Source organism: Acyrthosiphon pisum, chromosome A2, assembly GCF_005508785.2.
Source record: "Acyrthosiphon pisum isolate AL4f chromosome A2, pea_aphid_22Mar2018_4r6ur, whole genome shotgun sequence".
NCBI lineage: Eukaryota > Metazoa > Arthropoda > Insecta > Hemiptera > Aphididae > Acyrthosiphon > Acyrthosiphon pisum.
The window spans coordinates 25,879,608-25,897,157 of NC_042495.1; the positions used below are offsets into that span (position 1 = coordinate 25,879,608).

Here is a 17,550-nt window from a genome sequence, read left to right on the forward strand (position 1 = left end):
AAATATTTGACCAAACAATTTCATATGATTATGAGTAATATTGTAGCCTAAAGATAATTTTTCCTAAGTTCAGATATTTTTATTCTCTTATTCATTGTCTATACATCATTATAGTTCAGTACATTTACTGTAAAATTATTTTGTATACTTATTAATGATCTTACCAATATACCGACATAAATCGTTTGATTGTGATTCGAAATTCCTCGCGCTAATTCCAATAGTTTATTATGAACTTTATTATAAAGTGTGTAGCACGAAAAAAAATATATTTTAGCCTCCGGGTCAGGGGTAGGTACGATATAGAGTAAAGAAGAAGAGAGAACGTGGGGGGAAATAGAGTATTTAGTTTCATACGTCTATTATTTCCCCCTTTATGTTCTCTCTCTTTTTTTCTCTCTTGGTTCTTTCTCTTCTATGATTCCCGTGCATTGTTTGCAGGGCGGAGTGGAATGCGCTGTCCATTAGTTTATAGGTCTATGGGTGCAACATCCTCGTTAAACACTGCCACCTCCACACTATCATTGATAACAATATAATATTATCACAGATTTGAGATTACATAAACTTAATCTTGTGTTATTGTTATGAGACGTCGCGTCGAGTATTTTTTACTGTTGACACTGCGACACACCTCAATAACGATTCACGAAGGCAATATTGGTAATTATTTTAAGTGTGAAGTGAATCGTTTTGAATAGTTAATGGTTCGAAATTCTCTAGAGTTATAGCCCATAAGTTACTACATCAATCATTACAGACTGTTGTAGGTATATATTATTTTTTTTACAGAATAATCTTTCGTTGGATACGTTTCTGTTCATATATAAATACCATTTGAAATAATTTGTGTCACCAATTTCCGTTGAAGTAAATCACCTACAATACATAATAGGTAAGATAGAAAATAATATTCTATATTGAATTCAATAATATTTTATAGACACAACTACTTAGCGTTTTATTATAACGGAGAAATAAAAATAGAAATAATATTGATACCTCACCATCTCTAAATAGTACCATCTATCATAATTCATAACCGATGCAAAAAAAATTCAATATCGATATTATAGTTTGAAGGGCCAAAACATGTCTAACCACCATTCGGTGCATACATTTGAGTATATGAATAGCACAATTTAAATAAATATACATGCTATTATAATCTAATATAAAATTATGGTGTCACGGTGTTTGTGGTTGTGTGTTGTTGTAATTTTTGCAGGTAATAAAGTGCGCAGGATCAATAAAAAAAATGTTGAATGTTAATATTTTAAATATAAATCATAATCACTCAATATAATGATTTTCTCCAAATAAATATAATGTACGTAGTATTGTAAAAACAAGAGTTTGGTCAAATTTACATTAAATTTGAAGAAAACCATTATTGTAAGATACTGCTGAGACTGAATGCAAAAAATGTTTATATTTTTAAATGGCTATCAATTTCATTTACAATATGTATATATTGAATAATTGCTAAAACCACGTATAGTTAAGTATCATTTTCAAAATTTTCAAAATATTATTTAAAAATGTTTAATTTCTATAACAGAAATGGATGAAAATGATCTACAACATTTGCCATGTGAAGGTGGTGAAAAAAAGAAATTTAAAAGATGTAAATCAAAACAATTTAAAAATAGCTCTTACACGGCAGAAGGATTTGGGGTCCTGAAATCATTACTCATGTATGTAGCGACTTAATTTAGTAGCTAGAAAAATAAATAGTTAACAAATGTTTACTTTTAGAGATAAAGCGTTTTGTGACGTTAAGTTGGAAACAGATGATGGTACAGTAGTTCATGGACATAAATTGATTTTAATATCAGCTAGTCCTTATTTCAGGGCTATGTTTACTAGCTTTGAAGAAAGGAATAAAGATCATATAGTTATAAAAGGATTAAACTCAACCAGTTTGAAACTCTTGATAAACTATATTTACAGTGGAGAAATAATTGTAAACGAAGAGAATGTAAAGGTATTATATACTTATAAGACTTATACTATAATGAGTTAAATTTGATGTTGTTTATTTTTCAAGGATATGTTAGCAGCTGCAGATCTCATACAGTTAGACTATATAAGAGCCGCTTGTGAAGAGTTTTTACAAACACAGTTAAATCCATCAAACTGTCTTGGAATCAGAGCATTTGCTGACTTACATAACTGTACAGATTTGATATCAAGTTCTGATGCCTATATTAAAAAACAGTTTTTGTATGATAAACATCACTTAATTTTCTTGTTTAGTAAGTAAATTCTATACATTAGGATATTTATTTTCAGAGAAGTGGCAAAATATAATGAATTTCTACGTTTATCCCCTGAAGAAGTGATTCAACTTATTTCTCTTTCAGACCTTGATGTTCCAAAAGAAGAATATGTAAGAAAACTAAAATTATTGTTATTTTATTATTATGGGTTGAAACTTGAAGATGGCTCAATTTGCTTAGCTATACTCTGTTCAAGTAGACAAACATAGTCACGTAGCGGCGATCAGTTTATCAAGCCATAGTCTGGCAGCACCCGTTTGTCCATCCACCCAGTAAATTATCTGTATACTCGCAGTATAGTGTTGCCAAGCCTTTGCGCTCAAGTCAAGACTACATTTCTTAACTTGAACAGCGTATACATGCAAATCTTATATATTGGCCGCTTGTAAGGATATTTTAATTCCGTTTTACAGAATAGAAATTATTACTTTGGTGGTTTTCCTAATTCAACTCTTAACAATATTTATATTTCAAATATACTAATATAGACATATAGTAAATAATTCATGGCTTGCAATAAAAAAAGGAAATCTAATAGCTGTGTAAGAGATCCCAAGAGGTAACCAGGAGGTATTTGTTATTAGGACTAGCTTTGCAAATTATTCTTTAACTCATGCAACACAATTAAATTTGTTTGTGTTGATGGTATAACAAAAAAATATATTATTGAGCAAAAAAAAAATATTGGCGACAATATTTTATTTATACATTTTGTTATATTATATTAATTAAATTGTGTTTGCATGTTATAGGTATTTGAAAGTGTTATGAATTGGGTAAAACATGAATTAGGCTGCAGAAAACAATTTTTGCCAGATTTGATGGAACATGTAAGATTGCCATTAACTTCAAAACCAGTATCTATTAAACAATGTAGTCGAAGAGCCTCTCCTAAACAATTGTCATAAATGTATGCTTTTCCATAAATTAAAATTTTAGTGTAATTTTTGTAGTTTATAATTATAATATTTTTAGGTAAAAATTATGTATTAGAAGCAATACAATTCCATACAATCAAGTCACAAAAAATAATGACCATACCAAAAACTATTCGATCTAAACCTAGGCGATCTGGTGGTTTACAAAAAGTATGTTTCTGTTTTGATAAATTTACCTTTATAGTTATTTCATAAATTTATTTCTTCCAGGTTATCCTTATGTTTACTTACTCGCCGGGCAAGGGTAATTTTATAAGCTGGTATGACCCTACAAACAACCTATGCCGCATTGCACAAGTAATGAATGAGAATTGCCTCATAAGGCATCTTGCCTTAATAGCAGATCAATTTGTTATTGCTATTGGTCATACTGATGTTGGATGTAAATCTAATCTCTTTATTGAAATACTTGATATATTTTCAAGAGAATGCAGTTGGGTATCAATGGTTAATACGTTGGTTTATCGGCGTCATTTAGGCGTTGGTATATTAAATAATAGTGTATATGCTGTAAGTTACCCATTATATTACTTATTTGTTCATTCAGTGATTGCTAAAATTATTTGTATTTATAAACTTTTTTCAAGCAGATACTAAAAACCTTATCAAAATAAATATACCCATAAAAAATGTATATAATATGCCATTGATCCATAAAATTTGTATTGATTATCATCTAATAGCAATCAAATTTCATTTGAGTAGTGGAAACTACAAACAATTATAGAATTTTTTGTTTTTTTTACTTTAACTACCGCTATTTAACCGTACAGCCTGCATTAATTTATAGTTTCATATTAAAAAAGGAAAACTAGGCGTGGGATGGCTAGTATATGATTATTGATTAATAAACATGTTATAATATTGTAATCTAGGTTGGTGGAGAAAATGGTAATATTAGTTTAAACAGCGTTGAAGTCTTCGATGTCAATCTGGAAGAATGGCGAATGGTTTCTAGTATGGCTATCAAGAGATGCGATGTTGGTGTTGGAATTCTAAACAATCTTTTATACGCGGTAAAAAATATCTTTTAGTAAAATTAAATTTTATTAAGTTGTATCATTTGTATAGGTAGGAGGTTTTGATATATCTGCAAGAGAACATTTAAATTCAGTTGAATGTTATGATCCCAGTCTGGATGCATGGAAACTAGTTGCACCAATGTCCAAAAGTCGCTCTAATTTTGGTATTGGAGTTTTAGACGGTGTTATATATGCTGTCGGTGGTGCTAACATTTTAGAAGGTTGTAATTCTGTCTCTGTTGAGGCCTATAGACCAAGCGTCGGAGTATGGACTCCAGTGGCTGACATGTTGTCTGGCTACACCTCTTGTAACTATAATATTTATATTTTCGAAGAATATTTTTGTAAAAATGTATTAATTATAATTTTTTTTATATAGGTCCTGTGACTACAGTTTCTGATGGTTTATTGTATGTTGTTGGTAATACAGATTCTATTGATATGCTGACTATCCAAGTATACAATCCCAACACCAATACTTGGAAATTAATGAATACCTGTTTAGATGATGTTGGATTTATTTTGGCTGCAGTAGCCAGTGATAGACCATCATGTTTTAACACCGATTAGCATAAATGCTCTCATGGTTGATAGTTATAATACAATCATATTATGTGTAAATGTGTAATATTATGATAATTTGTGTATTATAGAATAAAAAAAAACTATTATTGTTGAATCAAATAAACCAGCGATAAAATTATACCTATTATCAATGCCATTGCTTTATACCATACAATTTTGACTTGTTTTGAGCTGTTTATGGATATTTTAAGGTTTTTTTAATTCTTTTTTATATTAATGTAAATAAAATGTATTTGTTGGGTTAAAACGATTGAAAATGTAATACAACTATGAACTAATACAAGGCGCCTAATATATTGCCTAAATATCAGTTGAAAAATATTAAAAATACATATTATGCAAAAAAATGTTTATAAGCATTTAAAGTTAAATTTTTGACAACATTTATTCAATTTTAAAATGTATAAAATGTTCAACTTATTAGTTAAGGATTGAAAATTTAAAGCAATTATTATTCTGTAAACAAAAAATATAAAATCACAGTTTGTTTTTATAAATATTTTATGTTGAAATTTGGAAGAAATTGCATAATAAATAACCAATAATAATAATTTTAGTTATTTTGTTATATTTTTATAATATTAATTCAACTAACCGACTATTGTTATTACTTATTATGAATACGGTATTCATTATAAGTAATAACAATATAAATATAATATAAAATATTCACAATGACAAACCGTCAATGCTCAGAATGGTTTTTCATATACAATGATATCATATCATTGAATTCAAATTTAATACCATCTATTATACAGTGACCGACTTGTAATCTACTATATAGCAGAGAGACATCTACACACCCACGTTTTTAATTTTAACACCTATGTCTTGAAAAATGTATACAAGATTCCTTATAAGTTAATTTTATATGTAATGTAGCGTAAAACTAGTGTGTTACATATACATATGAAGTTAAAATTTTGATCACATTAGATATTCAATGTATGTACAATTTCTCCATAAATGATTATAATAAATTTTAATAATTAAAAGAATGTTTATCCTAGATAGTTATTACTTGAAGCAATCCACTATTACTGATTAGAACGTTTAGGATACTTTTAATTATTAGTAATCACGTTTGATGTTTCCTTGGACTTTATTTTAGTATAGGGAACCTAATGTACGGCCGTTGTACAAACCACCGAATGTCGACACTAATTATCAATAACGTAGAACTCCCGTCGCTCAGTCTGTTGGCCAGTGGCGGATCACAGTTAAATTATAATTTTCTATGCACAATGATATTTTGAAAATAATAAAAAGCTTAAGCTACCCACCTAATTCATGATATGCATTTAAAGAGTTATATATATTTTTTTTGGTTTATTTTCTATACGATATGTTGGTAAAAATTGTTTACCCTCGGTAAAAAGCTTGAACATTTTAAACAAGGTTCCTCGTATGTTGTACTTATTGCAATTAAAAAAATATTAAAAATACGCAGTGACACACGTGCAATTATTACTTAGTATAAGTTTTATATAATTCTATAATATTGCTTTATATAGTTTTGCGTTTTCGTCAGTACAGTTATTAATACAATATATAAAAAAAAAGGTGGGTAAGTGGATGTCGCTCTGCTGTACAGTAGGTTACTGTATAATGGATAGTATTAAATTTGAATTCAATGACATAATATCACTGTATAAGAAAAACGATTCTGAGCGGAGACGGTTTGTCAGTCTAGGTATTAGACATACCTACCTATTATAGGTATACTTATCTATAGTATTAAAAAAAAGTTGACCTATAATAGGTATCAATAATAAATTCCAAATTAATCATATCACAATATCCATTAGGTAACGCGTTATACATCAACAACAAACCTTGGTAGTATTATAGATATATAACAGTATATTTTAGAAATTTCAAGTACCCACAAGTAATATTATACAATCACAACAAAATAACTAACTAAAATAGTTATTCCAGGTTTTTTAATATGTAATTTCGTCCAAATTTGAACTTAAAATTACTATAAAAATAAACTGTGCTTATCTTAGAATTTTTGGTAACAGAATTAAATATTTTCGTGAAATCTTGTTTTAAATTTTCAATCCTTAGATATAAAAGTTGAACATTTTATAAATTTTTAACTACAAAATAATTATTCAATTTTAAATTTGATAAATTTTGTCAAAATTTCAACTTCGAATGCTTATAAAAAAATGTGTGCCTATGTATTTTTAATATTTTACAACTGCTATTGTAACAATATATCAGGAGCCTTGCATTAAATTTTCACGCATTTTTAACAAAAAAAAATTTTATTGATATTTATAGAAAAAAAAATTTAAAAAATGACAATGTCCGTAAGCAGCTCAAAAAGAGTCAAGTTATTTTCAAATTTTTATCGTGTATAGAAAATTCTAATATAAACATTCAGTGAAATTTTCAAGTATCTACAGTCATTCGTTTTTTAATTACAATAAAGTAAGTAAATCGTTACGTAAGAAATCGAGTGAATATCACATGTTGTAAAAATATGAATTTCAAACTCTCATAAAAATTTAATTTGAGTTTCTTATAGACATTTTTTTTTTGATAAAGGTTAGTTATATAGGTAGTTAAATATTATAATTATAGTTAATTTCATGAATTTTTTATAACACTTAATTTAGTTACACTGTTGTTTATAAAATAGAATATAGGTACGTATGGTTTATGAAAAATAAAATAATGTAATATGATATAATTTATTGACTATATAATTGACTATACTATGATATAATACTATACTATACTATGATATAATATAATTATTTATTGCTACATAACATAACAATTTTGTTTTACAACAATTACACAAAGTACACAAAATAGGTAATTTCCATTTCATGAAATGGATGTCCATATAATGTATTTTCGTCAAAATTCACGATCTGGACAAATTTCACTATCTGGATATCCAGTTCATGAAATGAGTGGTTTCACTATGTGGATGCGACATATATAGATCGTTTTTCTAATAATGAAATAATAATAATAACAGTTATGACTTATGAAAATAATAAAATCAAAGTATTTATAAGTCAATAATAGTCCGGAATAGTACTAATTTATTAATTGATAACATTGTCGATAAAGCTGAGGGTCACAGCTCGCGTCAGATATCATAATAATTGGTGTAATAATACATAAAAATAATAAATTTAAAAATGTTGACAACGGGAATTTGGCAACATCGCATATAATATTCTATGCTCAATCGTGTTGCTAAAAAGGTCTATGCTCAATCGTTTTTATGCTCAACCGTGCTTTACCGAAGTGGGCTGCTTATTGTTCTTTGGGGTCGGTTCAAAATGTAAGCTGCACCCGACACAAAGTCTTGCGCACGCCTATGAGTGTTGCTATCCCGGATCGGACGTCCGATCAGATGCTCGAACGCATTGCTCAGTGCTCACTTCCGCCGCCGTATTGCGCCTTCTATTAATATAACTATCGCACCGTTCGGTCCGTCCGCGATCGTCATCAACTGTCGTTGCACAGCCTGCACTCTGCACCGCGCACACCTCACGGCGGAGACGGTGCGCTTACATAGTTTGTGTCACAACGAACCTAACTTTGATTTTTATTTTATTTTCAAAATGTTTATCAAACATTAATTACATAATATTATATTTAATTTGTACTAATTTGTTCAATTTTTAACCTGTATTGACTGATAAAACGTAATTGCCTCCACAGGTCATAAATATAAATTATTTGTATATGATGGATATATAAATCATAGATATTTATATCTGTGATTGTCGCAATCCCGTGCCGCTCATAGACCCGTATGAAAACCATTTAGAATCATATTAGACAATAGACCTTATGAGTTATGAGTAATTAGATCTATGTTTAATTTATAATCTTTAATATACTTTGTATTTTGAATAATAATTATATCAGACAAAATAGAAAGATTTCAATTTTATGTAGTGGTAAACTCTAAAAAATGTCCCGCCCCCTAAAATTTGGCACCCCGGGCTTTCGCCCCCGTTGCCCTCCCTTAAATGCGCCACTGAACGTACTTATAGGAATTATTATTACATACCTACTCATAATTAAAACATAATTTAGCCGCCAATAAATTAAAAGTGCGTTCTTTGTTAAGTGTGTTCAGGGTCGTCGTTAAGGGTAGGCAGTGCTGGCATTGCCTAGGGCCTCGCAATTCGCACTTAAATTTAAAATATTATTCAAAATTATTACATTTTTTAGTTTTGTATTTATATTATTATATTATTTGTTTAATTGAATGATTAGGTATACAATGTACATTTGTACCTATTTTGTATGGTGACAAATATCATGCTGTTAAATTTTAATTTATATTGGGTACCTATTGTAGTTTAATTTAAATTTAATTCCAAACCTCGGATCGCATTGACTTATGTGGCTAGTGTTTTAACATTTTCACTAATATAATATAATAGCTAGGTACTAATTATTCCTTTTTCTGCGTAACCCGTAACATGCACTTCTACAGTTCTACGATTATTCTTAAGGGAGCATGCAACACTAAAAAAAGTCTTTAAATTTTTTTTAAATGTTAAATTATTGTAGCTATCGCTGTATGAAATGATTTGCTAAAAATCCGATGTGAAAAAAAACAATAATTTATGAAAAATGAAGAAATACTTTTGCAGCTAAAAAATCCAGGAAAAAAAAGTTTTAATTTTGCATCATGAATCATGATCAGTTAAATTTTGTTCTTAATGTATAATTATTATATAGTATAAACATTAAAATGTATAATTTATTTTTTTTAGATGTATTGTACATTATAATGTTCTATTTGAAGTTTACCACTTTAATTACATTTTTTGTTAGATAAATTTGTTTTTTCTTTTAAATCTATAGATACATAAAAGAAGAAGTCCTGACTGACTGATTTACCATACCTAATCAGCCAATTTAATTGTACAGATATATTAGGTATAATTACTACACATTTTTGGTCATATAGACGACAGACGTAGGTAAATCAGAGGGTATGTTCCCTAAATCTTAAGCGCTATTCACGCTTTTGATTTTCATAGTTTAATAAGTATAATAACTATTATTGATGGGAAATATGGAATATAGTTTTATTCTACAATAAATTATGGGGCCTCGCATTTCACAATTTAGATATTGCCCAAGGCCTCGCCAATCGTAACGACGGCCCTGAGCGTGTTTCTATAAATCTAGAGTGAATCCTTTTTCAAAAAGTATAAGAGATAAGATCAGCGACCAGCATGTTGCTAGACAACACGAGGTGGACATAATAATAATATTATACTTTGGTTTTGACCAACAATAATTACGATTTGGACAAAATATTATATCCGTCAATTTCATAGGGTTTACTCAGATACTTAATTATTATACTTGATAGATACTCAATGTAGTGGTTACGAACCAGCTGTGATTGCGTAGTAATTATTATATTACATACCTTGGTCACGTGTTATTATTATTATTATTACCACATATACGCGAATTAATCTTATAGATCCTAATATACAAAAATGTCGTCTTGCGTGCCATAAGTCCCACCTAGTGACCGCGAAAAGTCGTCTTCGCCACTCACAAGACCATCGTCACAAGTGAAACTTTATTCTGGCGTAGTCACCGAAAAGCAAAGGTGAATGAATGCAATAATGAAAATAATTAACAGTTAAGAGGACACGAGATCGATAAGTTAAAAGTTAACAGTTAACAAATTATATAAATAAAATCGATAAGTTAAAAATTAATATAGAAAAAAATATTTAGTTTTAAAAAAGTTAATCTATTTTTTTTTAATGAGTATATTAATTACATAAAGAGTGAATGTGTCTTTTTAGTTTCTAATTTATAAACTATAAAAACCAATTTTATTCATTATTGAACTTTTATCATAATGTACATTGTACCTATACCCTCTTACTTTTACTTTACTATTATTTACCAATTTAAACTAAGCTCATCACAAATTAATAATTTAACAAATATATTTTTTTATATCGTATAGCAATTGAATGTCATAATACGTGAAGATGAGTACATGACCTTCATATATATTATATGTTTAATTACATTAAAACGTAACAATTGTCAATTTGAAATTTAAAATTATTAATTTTATTAAAAACATTTATTATAGCAACTCTCATAATATACAATTTACAACTTAATAAAATATATTAATATACACAACATTTATGTTATCAAGAAAAAGAACGGAAATCTTTGTGTTATTAAAGTATTGGATTATTTTTATTTTATACTGATATAGTAATATTTACGTATATCCGAAAAATTTCAAAATGTTTTCAACTTGATGGATTTTTTTTGACTGAGAAAAGCTAAGTTATTTCAACTGTAAATTAAACTAGTTAAGTTCATGAGTTGATTAGAAAATAAACTAAATAGTTTAAAAAAATTAACTTTTTAACTAGTTAATGCCCACCTTTGCCGAAAAGAGTGTCAGCACCCTGGGCCCGTAGCGTATACGACGGCCAAAAACCCGTCGCACCGATTTTGATGATCGTTGAACGATGTGAGATTGTGGTGACTTTTACCACCGCCGTGCACAGAGTCGCAATCTTTCGTGTGGACATTCTATTATTATCCAGTTTTGCCTTTTTTCGACGGCGTGGGTCACTTCCAGCACTTCCGGTACGTCAACTGCTGTACCAGCTCATCCTGCATCGTCTATAGAACATCGGAAAAAAACGGTACCTATCTGTGGTGTTCTATTTCTTTCGTTTCTTATTCGCTTCAGACTCATTGCTGTACTACTGGAAATTTGCAATCGTGACCGCGGTCGATTTTCCTGGTTAGCTGGTATGTAGAATGAATATTACTTTTTTTTCAAAGAGTATTTTATTACACGGACATTTTAGTTGAATAATAAAAAATAATCTTTTGCATGGTTGACGTCGGGCTTGATATATTCAGTACCAGCTATATAAATATTATTAATTTTATTTAACCATCAATATTTAAAATTAATAATAAACAATTAGTGTTTATGCAGAGTACAATGGATAAAAATTAATATTATAACATTAATTCTTTAATTAATGGAATATAATTGGAATTGAAAGAAATATGAAGTGTTGTAAGTGTTGTTTTTATAAATATTTTAAAATCATTAAATTACCGGCAACAATTACAATATTATAATATATATTTGAAACAATTATAATGTAGATCAATACGATATTAGTAAGTATAAGTTAGTATAAGTATATTAATAATTTAGCTAACAAACACAATATTAATAATAAGCTATGTCAACATAATATGTTAAACGAATAGGTATTATAGAGCGTTTCAAATTGTATATAATACCAAAATGGCAAAAATGTAAGTTTCAAAAAATTAAAACATATTTTTAACTTAAAAAAAACCACAAGTTCATAAGCGTGCATCTTAATCGAAAAAGAAGTTTCCATAAAACAAAATAATTATTTTAATAGTAGTAATATTGCATTGCAAAAAACATAAAATGGAAAAATTATGTTATTTCTGGATTACAAAAATAACTCACAATGGGTATCTAACTTTATAATCCTATCACAATACATTTCAAGTATTTTAATCAATTGCAAAATAAAGCATAATACTCTTCGATTATATTTTGTATTTGGACATAATATTATTATGTTCGTGCCCAAAATAAATAAATAAAACAAATAAAATAAATAATATAAAATAAACCTCAATATTAATCCAATATAATTATGTCTATTTACTATTATATTATTGTTATAAATAAATATGGGTACTCAACAAGTGTTTAGCAAGGCCAATGACCGATTATTAGTTCATATTGATTAGGTACTCTGATATCGAATAACCGATAGTTTATAGTTGCACTACTTAATATTAAATGTTAATGTTTTGATTTGGCTCACTTTAGTCACATCTTAAATTATTTCCATTAATCTGTTAAACCTTTTTGAAGGACTATATTTTGTATCTTTATAATAATCTACCACCGATAATATTAAAATATATTATCAAATATGTTATGACTGGATATCCGTTACACAAGACGATGATCATCATATCAACAATATGATACAAAACGATAAAATCAATTTAAAATTAATTATATTATTATTCATCGTCATGTAATTAAAAAATCGTGAATCTATATTACGGACAAAGAATCAGGTAAAGAAAAAAAATTACACAAAACAGTTAAGTTTATCGGAAACGACTGATTTATTTTGCGGTTTCAATACTGATATGAAATATGAATTAGGTACATATTATTATTGTATTGTTTGGGCTATGGCATTTTTGAGTTTTGCAATGTGATGGACTGGATTAACAGTTAACTGAATTAACAGTTCTGAAACAAACAAAAAATAAAAAGTAAATCAAAATGTATCGTTTAATGATAAAAGTAATTTTTATCATCAATTACATCATATTTTAATAAAGTAAACAAAAATACTATGAGAACATAATACTATAATACTGTTACCTGCCTACCTATGAAGGAGAACTATTATTATGTTTTAAGGTGCAAAAAAAAATGCTCAAAAATACACTAATCTGTATATTTTTATAAAAAACTGCATTAAGCATTAACCACGTCAACTTATATTAACTAATATAATATAAACTATATTACTAATATTATTGTGAAGTATATATACAATTATAATCGTGTAATTATTATACTGCGTACAATAAATCTTCCCAAGAAGAATAATTTATATTAAACTTACTATTATAAATATTTATCATGTCAAGTTAACATGAAAAAATTTAAAATATATATTATTTATTATTGTTGGTTTAATATTTTGTGATCGTAAAATATCAATAATGCCAGATAACGTAATTCATATTAAGATTTAAGTTTATTGGTTTAATCATTAAATATAAATGCTTAATAGTTTTTAGTTATCTTAAGTTAAATTGTTTGATATTGTAAAAATTTATTCATGAGAAAAATGTTTTTTAAAAAGTTGATTTTAATGTTGCATTTGCAAATTGAATCAATAAAAATAATAAAAATCGTAAAAACGACTATAGCAAAATATTATAAATGTTGGTATAAATTGTTGTGATTTTATCTTCAAACAAATTTTGATTTTAAAATTTAACAAAATCTAAATTATCGTATATCTAACTCACCATAAGTTGGCTGGTCGCTGGTGTAGCTTTGGCGATCGATTTGACCGCCTTGGCAGATTGCACTTGTCCGACGACGACGATGTTCATGGATACTTTTTCTGCGCCCATTTTTGGTTTTTGGTTGGTTTTTGAGGATGAAAGTTAAAACTGTAAATGGAAAAAAAAACTGTTATTAATTTGAAATAAATATAAAACAATTATATTACTGTCGTTTCATACTTACCAAAGAATAGATATATGCACAAAGGATGCGTTATGCCGGAGTCGAGATCTCAGACGCCTTTATATACAAACCCACCGACTGATCTAAGGTGGGGCGGCGTCGTGGCGTGATTATTGTAATAATATTACGAGAATTGTTTATTTTAAAAAAACATATTAAATAAATATATCTAATCTCGGGCTGTTACATGTTATTATAGCTTACGAAGTTCACATAGGCTGAAATTAATTTTTTTTAAATGTAGTCCTCCTCGGGCACATCATAATATTATAAAATATTAACGCGTATCTCACAAAATAATTAATTATATGTAAAATATATTGTAAACAATACACGTCGATGGAAATATGATTGTTAAAACTTGTAAAAATAAAAGATTTTGAATAATTGTATAATTGTTCGTTACATCGTTAGACATTCATTTTTTGATCATATTCATATTAGGTACATACATAATACATATAATATGATATACCTAGAATATGCAATGTCAAAATATTTGTATCGTTTATAGACAATTAGTTACGGGTTTTTATTGTTCATTAATCGTTATAATATTATATGGTATCTGAGCTCTAAAAAGTCGTAAAAAAAAGTAACCACTAACCAGATAAACATTTATTTGAATTTACGATATTTTTTATACAGCCCATACTGATGGACAATAATATTATGTTTTAATACTGTAAGAACCACCTATCCCATAAGTATGCAATCTTAATTTTTCACTTAATTATCCATTATTAATAATGTAACTACCTATGTAACCACAACCACAGGCTTTTATTCTCAATAAAAAATAAAATATTATATTTGATAATGACAATATTAATAAGTACTTACAGGTAAAATATGGTAGGTACATACATAGATATCTCCCGTGGAAATACCTCGTCGTGGAAACAATTGATTGTTTTATATATTTATTATTTTATTTGCATGACATAATTGATAATTAATATAAACGTGATAATTCATTATTTTATTTTATTTTACTTTTTTATCTTATTTATCTATTTTTTTTTATAATTAATCATTTGTGATTTTACATTTTGAAAATACAAAATATTGGTTCTTAAAGGACATCACAACAGTGTTTTTTTTTTTTTTTAATCTTAAGTTCATTGAGTTAAAAAATTATTATTCGACGAGATAAAGAAAGTCGATGAATAGCCGCCTATGTTTTACGTGTAGAAGTAGTTTTACACGATGATGTGATTTAAAATTTAATATATCTTGTTAATGTATACATTTTATAAGTTATAATTTAGTAAAATTATCGAGTTCGCGACTCGCGTTGTATTGCCGTATGAACCAATTTTTACGAAATTTTTAGACAATTAGTTACGGGTTTTTATTGTTCATTAATCGTTATAATATTATATAGTATCCGTGCCTTAAAAAGTCGTAGGTATATAAAAATAACTATGCATTCTTAATGTATAACTTAATTATCCATTAATGATGATGTAACCACAACCACAGGCTAATGACCTAGGTGTTGAAGCCTTTATTCTCAATAAAAAATAAAATATTATATTTGATAATGACAATATTAATATGTACCTACAGGTAAAATATGGTAGGTTCATATGTTATTTGCATGACATATAATTGATAGTTAATATAAACGCAATAATTCATTATTTAATTTAATTTTACTTGTTTGTCTTTTTTGTCTATTTTTTTATAATAATCATTTGTGATTTTACATTTTGAAAATACTACATGGTACATTTTACTACATTCTTGGTTCTTAAAGAAAATCACAACACTGTTTTTTTTTTTTAATCTTAAGTTCATTGAGTTAAAAAATTATTATTCGACGAGATAATGAAAGTCGATGAAAAGCCGCGTGATGTCATAAATCCGACGAGTGATCAGCCGCCTATGTTTTACGTGTAAAAGTAGTTTTACACGATGGTGTGATTTAAAATTTAATATAATTTATATTATCTTGTTAATATTGTATACATTTTATAAATTTTTTTTCTCTATCCAAAGTATATATTTAAGTGCTTAAGACGATGGTTTGATTAAAAATGTAATATATCTTGTTATTGTATACCTACGTTTTATAAGTTATAATTTAGTAAAATTATCGAGTTTACGACCCGCGTTGTATTGTAGTGTGAACCAATTTTTACGAAATTTACTATAATAGTTTTATCTATTATAAAAAATCTAGAAAGTATTATATCAGACTATAATCACGCCACAAAAAACGCATAAGCTGTTACAAAAAAAAATTTCAAAAATATTATCTTTAACGATTGAAATCTGTTCAGACTTCGGATGACGTCACACGCATATTTTAAACGCCTGTATCTCATTAAATAATTAATGTTTAAGTGTGAGACCCTCACTATATTTCTTAGATAATGACATAGGTACCTAGGTACCTACCTACTTTAAATCTAAGTAAACTTGTTTTTTGTGTTGTGATGGCCTTTCAGTAAAGGGAGTTTATATGAGCACAGTTTACGACTGAAATTGTATAAATATTGAAGTTTTTAAAAATATAGATGCATATACCTACTTAAAATTCAAAAATCATAGAACGTGATGATTAGTAAATGGCTGTATTCAGCCCATATTGATGGACAATATTATGTTCGATAATGATGGTATAATCATGGCAAAATAGATCAACAATAACAAAATTGTGTATATTTAAACACGCAATGTTGGATTCATTTGAAAATCAATCACAAACTGACGTAATTTATACCGATATGGAAAAAGCCTTTGATAGGATTAATCATAAATTATTAATTCATAAACTTAAAATATATGGATTCACTGAACCACTTCTTTCTTGGATTTATTCTTTCATTTCTGGTCGTATCTAAATTGTAAAATACAAAAATTATATTTCTGAACAAATCCTCGTTACTTCCGGTGTCCCCCAGGGAGACCATTTATCTCCAATATTATTCTGCCTTTTTATAAATGATATTTCAGATGTCATTTCTCATTCTAAAATCCTATTATTAGCCGATGATGCAAAAATTTTCAAAAATATTAGTTATTTAAATGACGCTGTTGTATTACAGTTAGATTTAAAAAAATATGTACAAATGGTGCCAACAAAATGATATGCAATTAAATTTAAAAAAATGTTCTTATATTACTTTTTCTTTAAAAAGACAGCCTATACAATTTAATTATTCTTTGGGTAATATAAATTTATTAAGAGTCTCTACGGTACACGATATTGGGGTAAAATTTGACTCCAAACTATCATCTAACGGACCATATACAATTTATTAGGATTAAAGCGTCAGCAAAGCTTGGTTTTTTAAAACGAACCTGTCGAACTTTTAGAAATGAATCTGCATTAAAAATATTATACTACTCGTTAACATTAATCCGGT

The 17,550-nt window shown here is 27.6% G+C and overlaps 1 protein-coding gene and 1 long non-coding RNA gene across 5 annotated transcripts; one reads left to right on the plus strand and one right to left on the minus strand.

Moving 5' to 3' along the window:
• The first annotated feature begins 542 nt into the window (after positions 1-542).
• LOC100160029 (ring canal kelch protein) lies at positions 543-5,378 on the plus strand. 4 transcript variants are annotated; one of them, XM_016803138.2, is made up of 8 exons: positions 543-663; positions 793-895; positions 1,562-1,697; positions 1,759-1,987; positions 2,051-2,226; positions 2,296-2,392; positions 3,035-3,192; positions 3,258-3,370. In XM_016803138.2, the coding sequence occupies exons 3-7, from the start codon at positions 1,564-1,566 to the stop codon at positions 3,188-3,190; spliced, it is 792 nt and encodes a 263-aa protein (XP_016658627.1). In that variant the 5' UTR covers positions 543-663; positions 793-895; positions 1,562-1,563; the 3' UTR covers positions 3,191-3,192; positions 3,258-3,370. The 4 variants fall into 4 exon arrangements, with proteins under 4 accessions (XP_016658627.1, XP_016658626.1, XP_016658628.1 ...); XM_016803139.2 differs by having other exon boundaries at positions 581-707; XM_016803137.2 differs by having other exon boundaries at positions 571-895.
• A 7,624-nt stretch (positions 5,379-13,002) lies between these two features.
• LOC100574487 lies at positions 13,003-15,031 on the minus strand. Its single transcript, XR_510573.2, has 4 exons — positions 15,017-15,031; positions 14,174-14,391; positions 13,951-14,097; positions 13,003-13,156 (listed from the first exon to the last, which is right to left on the minus strand). It is a non-coding gene; the product is annotated as an uncharacterized LOC100574487 (long non-coding RNA).
• Between the last annotated feature and the right edge of the window lie 2,519 nt (positions 15,032-17,550).